General features: G+C 45.6%; 1 protein-coding gene across 1 annotated transcript in view; it reads left to right on the top strand.

Moving 5' to 3' along the window:
• COPG1 (coatomer protein complex subunit gamma 1) overlaps positions 1-8,107 on the top strand; it is a 37,143-nt gene that overhangs the window by 24,608 nt on the left and 4,428 nt on the right. The window contains exons 14-21 of the mRNA XM_019504958.1: positions 1,671-1,914; positions 2,287-2,362; positions 2,789-2,892; positions 3,433-3,558; positions 4,014-4,082; positions 4,514-4,656; positions 6,424-6,595; positions 7,934-8,031. Coding sequence (XP_019360503.1) covers positions 1,671-1,914; positions 2,287-2,362; positions 2,789-2,892; positions 3,433-3,558; positions 4,014-4,082; positions 4,514-4,656; positions 6,424-6,595; positions 7,934-8,031 — 1,032 coding nt within the window. The remainder of the gene's footprint in view (positions 1-1,670; positions 1,915-2,286; positions 2,363-2,788; positions 2,893-3,432; positions 3,559-4,013; positions 4,083-4,513; positions 4,657-6,423; positions 6,596-7,933; positions 8,032-8,107) is intronic.

The raw sequence follows: 8,107 nt of genomic DNA, 5'->3' as shown, positions 1-8,107 counted from the left end.
AAACAAGGTGGAGTTCTCCTGGCTAAATGCACTTCTCTCCAACCTGTCCAGGTTGTGGTGGTACAGGCTATCAGCGCTCTGTGTCAGAAGTACCCTCGCAAGCATGCAGTCCTGATGAACTTCCTCTTCACAATGCTCCGGGAAGAGGTAAGGCAGCAGGCTAGTTACTGGCCTCAGGGGCTGCCTAAGGGACCTGGTCAGAATCAGATTCCCTCTTTATTTTTATTTTTTATCTAAGGGCCACAAAGTAGGTGCTGCTGCGTGCCTTGGAAAACATGCAGTTCAGAGGGAGCCTGCCCACTTGGTAGAAGTGACAGGCCAAGTCTGTGGCAGTTTTTCAAACTGACATCATGAAAAATCTTAAAGCATGTTGTTTTTTATTTGGCTCCCTGTGCAAGCATATGGTTTTGCTTCAGTACTTTGTTACCTGTCAAAACAAACACTTGTAACCACAGATCTGCTGACAGCCCAGGTCTGGATAACACTTGAACGACCTGTTTTTGTCCCCCACTCTACTTTGACAACTGCTGCTAAGCAGCTTTGTCCTTTAGAGAGAAATGAATTGACGCCATCCTTATGAATGATTTTTGCTCTGTTGCTGCTGCCAGGGATCCTTGATCTGGGAGGGATCCCTGATATCTACCATTATTCCCTGCTGCAGTCAGTGACAGGATTTCAGGAAGGCATTTTGCAGATGTTTGCCGAAACCTTTTCTAAATGGTCTAACATATATGCCTGCTGCCTGGCTGGCATCAATAGCCTATTATGACATCACTTTCTGCCAATTAAAACCTTTCATTTTGGAGCAAACCAAGACCTTTTATCTTGCTCTTTGAAAATGGAACGTTCCATTCTTGCAGATTCTGTGTGGGTAGCTGGTATCCTTTTGAAATATGGTTTTGGAGTTCAGACCACTCTGTTTTTATGACTCTTTTACCCAAAATAGCTTCTGAGAAGATATTCAAAACACCCACAGACAGGCACATATACTGGAAGAGGATATAGAGCTGTCTCATCCTTTGGAACACATAATGGAGGCTACTAAATAACGGCTGAAAATAATGTGATACCCAGTGCCAGGGGAGATGCTGATCTTTTATCTCGCTGCCCTAATTTATTGCCCTTAGGCCCTACTGGGGCAGAGATGATCCCTAATCAATTCCTTTGAGTCATACGCAGATGTCTGGCACTAGAAGGGAGAGGGTTTTTTTTGTTTTATCCCTCCCACATAGGTGGTTCATGTAATGAATTTAATGGCTGAGAGGCTTGAAATGGAGTCTGTCTCAAAGGTGTGCTGATGGTTGCACCTTTCTTTATTAATGTCTGCTTTTTATCTGGCACATGTTTGTTTGCCTTTTTTGGAAGGAGCTGTATGAAGAACTTGACTATACAGAACTCCTTGTTCGTTCCAGAGCTAATGGCCATGTTGCGCCCCTGCTCTGTGTAATATTAGGGCTGGACACACTGGCTCTGTCAGTGCATGTGTGGGTTGGCTGCTGCTTTTTGAAAGGCAGCATGCACATGTGCATAGCTGGAACTGGCCCAGTGCCCTGAGCAGGGCTGTGCTGCTAGCTAGTTCCTTTCACACATGGAAGAGAAGTCCTCAGTCATGGGCAACTTCCTTCCTGGTCAGTTAACTTTCTCACCGACAGCTTCCCTTTGCCACATAGGGAGGCTTTGAGTATAAGCGAGCCATTGTGGACTGTATCATCAGCATCATTGAGGAGAACTCTGAAAGCAAAGAGACAGGTCTGTCTCACCTGTGCGAGTTCATTGAGGACTGCGAGTTCACTGTCCTGGCCACCCGAATCCTCCACCTTCTGGGGCAAGAAGGGCCCAAGACCAATAATCCTTCAAAATACATTCGCTTCATCTACAACCGGGTTGTTCTGGAGCATGAGGAGGTCCGGGCAGGTAAGAGGCAGGTCTAGAAATCACTGTTCCCTTAAAGAGTGGGAGCTCAGTCATTTGCTCCAACTGGATTCAATTAAAGGGCTTTCAGTGGGTCACTACACCTGGTTTTAACTCTGAGAGCTTAGATGCATTCGTACTTGGTCTGGTTCCTAGTGGGTCTTTAAAAAAAAATGGACAAGACTTTTGCATTGTGTGAGTTGTGAGGCTTTGCTACGTGGAGGAAGAAGGGCCAGCATTCCCCACCCCCATCTACTCCTCCTGGCCTTGTGTCCTCTTATTACTATGGCAGTTCATATAATGTCAGAAACCAAAGAGGAAACTCCTTGTTCGGTTCTCTCCTGGCTAATCCTATGGACTTTGCTGTTGCTGCAGGTGCTGTGAGTGCACTGGCCAAGTTTGGAGCTCAGAATGAGGAGATGTTACCCAGTATCTTGGTCTTACTGAAAAGGTGAGTGAGAAGAGCTGGCCTCATCCACCAGAAATCTTTGGGATTCCTCTCAAGTGCTCTAAGATTGTGTACCTGCCTGGGATTTTTTTGGCATCTTAGAGGGCCCTGTCCCAGTTGAGAAATAATGTCAGGATGACTCAAGAGACGACTATACAAGGAATGATGCTTCCCATTACAGATTTTAGTGTTGCAGTTGAATTCAGTGCTGTAGAACTAGTCTGAGGGTCCCTGAGAAGCTGTAAGGGATGGTGAGGTAGTGATTTATCATCCTGCTAGCATGATGCCTAGAATCAGTTACAGATTACTGGCTTTTCCCAGGACATGTTCTCAGTTCCTTTAGGCCACTAAGGTGGATTAGCTGTTGGGATATGGCTTGCATGGATTTGTATGCCTCACATTGAGCCTTGTTCTATATTTTGCTTTCAGATGTGTGATGGATGATGACAATGAAGTGAGAGACAGAGCCACATTCTACCTAAATGTCTTGGAGCAGAAGCAGAAAGCTCTCAATGCTGGCTACATCCTGAATGGTACGTGGAGACAGAGTCATTCTACGAAGCTTGGACATCCTTCAGACTGTCATGTGTTTGTCAGTTGGTTACACTAGTCATTGCCTGAAGACCAGGGGACAAGTGTTAAGGGGTTTGGTACTTTTTATGAAGTTGACATGAGACATGAGATGCATGTGACGCTACCCTGCTTTCCAGGTCTGCACACACCTTTAGTGTGACTGAGTGCCCAGACTGTACTGTAGTGCATGGCCATGTGCTGCATAGCTAGGTTCAGACCGTGAATGATGCAACCATATGCACTCCGGAGGCGCGTAAATTGTTTTATTGTGGGGACGATAATGATTTGCATAAAAGTACCCATGGTATTTTCAGGAATGTCCACGTAAATTCAGCATGCCATCTGCAGGGAAGCTAAATGATATCCTTATACCTGTGAAGTGCTCAGAACAATATTGGCCAGTAAAGAAGAGCAGGAGTAGGGATTTCTGTTGCATTCTGATTTGGTGGCAAATGGAACAGATGTCGGTGACTTCAGGGATCTTTCCCTTCTTTCCTCAGGCTTGACAGTATCCATCCCTGGCCTGGAGAGGGCACTGCATCAGTATACTCTGGAGCCCTCTGAGAAACCCTTCGATCTGAAGTCTGTTCCTTTGGCAACTGCTCCTCTCCCTGAACAAAGAGCAGGTACCCATGGAGTAATAGGGGATGCTCCTCTTGGTGTTAAGCTCAAGCACTCTGTAACCTCATAACTTCTGGCACTTGGGTGATAGAGAGGTCTCATCCAGTCCATCTCCATCTGCTGCTACAATTATTTTATCTGAATTTGGGGAGGTTTTGCTTTCTCCAGAGACTGCGGTTGATAAAACCTGGTTTCTCTCAGGTTACAATTTTGTTTTAATCTGACCATTAATTCTTACTGAGCTATACTTTTATTCCAAAGCTAGTTTGGAAGTTCAAGATAGGAGTCCAGCAGTTCTGTGTACGTGCTCCTTGGGGTGAAAACAATGTCTAGCAAGACGAATAGCAGCTTTCCATCATACTCTTAAAGGCCAGATCCTTCTCCAGATATGGTGGTTTGTGTGTTAAGCCAGTGAAGTCCTCCCTTACATTCTCATCCTGTTTTGCTTCTACCGCTTCAGAAAATGTTCCTGTTGCTGTGGTCAAACAGCCAGAGAAAGTGGCAGCAACACGGCAAGAAATATTCCAAGGTAAGCAGAATGCAAGTCACCTAAATAGAGACAAGGTGTGGAAGTAACAGCCAAGTAATTTTTAGAGCCTGTCTAATCCCTGCAACACTTGACCTTCTGAAGTGACTCTTGCAGCAGGGATATAAACAGCTGTACTCCAAGTTTCAAGCCAAACCATTTGGAATTACTTCCTACTTGGGGTCTAGTTATGCCCCCAAACCCGGAGCCTCCTTGTGTGCGATTCTCAGTTAAATAAATGACAAACCCAGGCAAAAGATAAATTTTGGCTCTGGTTTGTGAATGCATTTTCAGTGAGGGCTTTTGTTGCTGGATAGCTCTCTGCTGAGCCACCTTCTGGTGACTTAACACAAGGGCTTTGTGCTGCTTCTGAATGTGACCTGCTATTTCAGGCGTTGTGGAAAATAATCTTGGTTCTGTGAACTGCATTTCAGAGCAACTGGCAGCGATCCCGGAGTTCCGGGGCCTGGGCCCGCTCTTCAAGTCATCTCCAGAGCCTGTAGCTCTCACAGAATCAGAGACGGAGTATGTGGTCCGCTGCACCAAACACACATTCTTCAGCCATATGGTGTTCCAGGTGGGTTGGAGGCTGCTGCGCTGGGCTGAAATAAGCTTGTAAAAGTTACCTCCTCATCATTTAAGAGCACTGTTGGGAAGAAACAGCCCAGCGAGTGGTTTCTGTAGTTCAGGGTAGACCACAGAAGTGAGCCATCCTGGCATTCTCCCAGAGGCACAACCCAGCGAACGCAAATTTAGGCCAAGCATCTATGCAGACATCACAGTTCCAGTGATGGATATATGGGCAATCGCTAGGTGGTGCTGTTCTCGCTCAGCGGTGAGGAGAGAGGGCTTTGGCCTCATCTGCCTTAGGCGGCAGTTGCTGCTGCCAGCAATTGTTGTGACACAGCAGGTGCCACAGGGAAGCTACCAGGGTGCCTGGCTTCTGGGAGCTCTGCTGTCATGCAACAGTTGTGCTGGCAGGTTGTGATGTGCACTCTTGGGAGGCACAGCTGTTAAAGGGGTGTGGTAGCTGGCATGGGGGTGTCTGTGCATGATTCCTGCAGGCTGATGTCTGGTACCGGGATGTTTGGAGACCTGCTGGCAGACGCAGGAGATTCTCCTGCCTCTGGAGCTATGGGTATGCATGCACTTGCCGTCTTGCTGGCATACTTTGAGTTCCACCAGCAAAACTACGTAGCGTAGTCCAGACCTTTGCTCATAGTGAGTGGGGAGCATTCCCCAACCAGAGCTCTTAGGCATGAATGAGTGTGGAGCTTCCCTAGTTCAAGAGGATAAGGTTAATCTAGAAAGGGATAGGCCACTTACTGTGATTTGAAGCCCATGCTGTCAATACCTGGGTATCCACATTAATTGGCCATGTCTCTAACACACTTCTGCTGCATTTGTGGCATGCTTCAAGATATGCATGCTAATCTTTTCAGCCTGGGCCACTGACCACAGCAGTTGCCAGCAGCCCAGGGCACAAAGAGTTCTGCAGCTAATTTATGAGGAATCACGTTATGCTTACCTGACTCTCTTGTTGAGGGCTCTAGTTCTTTATGTGTTGAGATGCGTGCAAACATTTTCATCGTTCATTTTACACATGGGTAAGCTCTCAAGAAGGTTAGCGGTCTGCCTGAGGTCACATAATGAGTCAGGATCAGAGCCTAAACAGAAGCTGTGTGTCTTGATTTCTCATCCCTTGCTCAAGCCTTTAGAAGTACCACATCCATTTCAACTCTAGGACACTGTGCTTCCATAAAATTGAGTGAGGAAACTTCAGGCTCCATGTTGATTCAACCTGCCTTATAGTAAAGATCTTTAGACTTGGGAATACTGTCTCAGACGAGGAGACAGAAGCTGTTTTCTTGGAAATGCTTAAAACTACAGTATGCAAATTGCTAGGCAACAACTCTGCACTGAAGGGGAATAAGGACTTAACATGAGCTAAGAAGCGTCTTTCACTTCTGAATTGTGTGTTTTCATATAGGAGGCTGAGGCCAAGCCACAGGACTCTTGTCTTATTTGTTTTAATTTCTTTTCCTGTGCAACACTGATAGAAGCATTTATGTCCCTTGGAGTGCTGAACTTCCCATCTGAAAAGCTAGAAAGGCCAGTTGCTCTGGGGTACAACTCTGACTCATCATAAAGAAATCCAATCACTGTAGCCCTGTCTGAAGTCCCTATATAGAGGTTCGAATCCCAGCAGATAGGAATTGCTTTTAGGTTGCAGGGGGTTAGAATTTATGGTTCGCACTAAGCAATTGCCTACATAATACACAGCCAGCTGCTATGTCCATAACTAGTGGCTTCAAACTGTCACTTCACTTTCTTCTCCATGTAGTTTGATTGCACAAACACCCTGAATGATCAGATTCTGGAGAATGTCACAGTGCAGATGGAGCCTACAGAAGGGTATGAGGTCATTGGCTATGTGCCTGCCAAAAGCCTGGTTTATAATCAGCCTGGTACTTGCTATACATTGGTGGCACTGCCTGAAGAGGACCCAACAGCAGGTAAGCAGGCCATGCTCAGTGGTATTCCCCATTCCCCAATACCATTTTTCTCTTTCACACTCTGCCCTATGTCCAAGCCATTTGTTTAAAGCCTTTAACTGGGTGCAACATTCAACTGCATTGATCAGTTTCTTTGTTGTTCAGAGTTCCCTTCTTGGAAGGTGTATTCTCCCTTCTTTTCCTAATTTGCCCCATAGCATCTCAAAGCCAGGCTCTGCACTGCCCTTTGTCTCTCTTCTCGGACAGTAAGAGAATTCTGTGGCAAAAATATACTTCCTGTGATGCTGGTTACTGATGAGGTTTTCAGAGTTGTGTTTGAAAGTTGTTACACTAATGAATTGAACCTAAATCCCCACCCTGTCTCATGAAACCTATTACAAGTAATTATTTCACCTGTTGGCATGGAAACGTCCTTGGCTGAACCCTCTGTGGCTTTTCTGACCAAAGGTGGGACTGCTTGGACAATGAGGAAGGATGTTAAAATGGTTGGGAGACTGCCACGGGAGACATGAGTTCAGTTCCATGCTCTGCACATAATTCCTGTGCAACTTTGGCAAGTCACTTAGCCCCCCTGTGACTCAGTTCCTTACCTGTAAAGCAGGGGTTATAAAACTTCCCTGCTTCCCAGGCATATGGTTTTGAGGTGCTAAATATTATGGAAGCTACAGAAAGGCAGGTTGCTAAAATGCCTATTAGGAGTCCTAGAGCTAGGTCTCCAGCATATTTATCATACACCCTTCTCACCAATCAGAAATTGAAACTGCCCTTTTCCATACTTCGGTTTTCTTTCTAGTAACAGTTCCCTTCTGTATAGCCTGTCATTCACCTGGCAGTTTCAGTTTTAGCTAGAGCGGTTCATTACTTCCTATCCTAACTCGAGTGGTATTAATCAGCCACTGCATTGTAAAGTAGAAGTTTGGTCATTTCAGTGGTATGTAAATTGACCCCTAGATAAGTATATTGTTTCCTTTATTAGGAGAACTTGTGAGGCCTACTTAATTAGTATTCCTGCAGTTATTTGAGACTGTCCAGTGAAATGATGATATTTCATCTGCTAAGCTCACTGTTTTATGACAGTGCTTTCAACCCACTGCATTTATGAACATTGACTAAGCCTGAATGTCTAAAATAGACGCAGCTCACATTTGGGAGAATGGAGCACAGAGCAGAGAGATGACTTGCCCAAACTCAGAGGTCAAGTCAGTGACAGACTGAAGATAGAACCCAGGAGCCCTGAGATGCTCCTTCCTCCATTCTGAACACGCTCTGGTACATAAATAGAAATGCATATCTTATGGCAACATGAACCTTTTGCCTCTTCTTTCTTTCCCCTCTTAGTGGCCTGTACATTCAGCTGCATGATGAAATTCACCGTCAAGGACTGTGACCCAAACACTGGTGAAACAGATGACGAGGGTTATGAGGATGAGTATGTGGTAAGGAACTGGTCTTAGAGCTGATAACTGGAGCTTGAGTGGTGCCGAGGTGCTTCTGGTTTTTTTTTTTTTTTTT

This window comes from Gavialis gangeticus, unplaced genomic scaffold, assembly GCF_001723915.1.
Source record: "Gavialis gangeticus isolate Ggan-Ray unplaced genomic scaffold, GavGan_comp1, whole genome shotgun sequence".
NCBI lineage: Eukaryota > Metazoa > Chordata > Crocodylia > Gavialidae > Gavialis > Gavialis gangeticus.
Note: the sequence above shows the minus strand (reverse complement) of the source record. Positions and strands in the feature narration are given on the sequence as shown.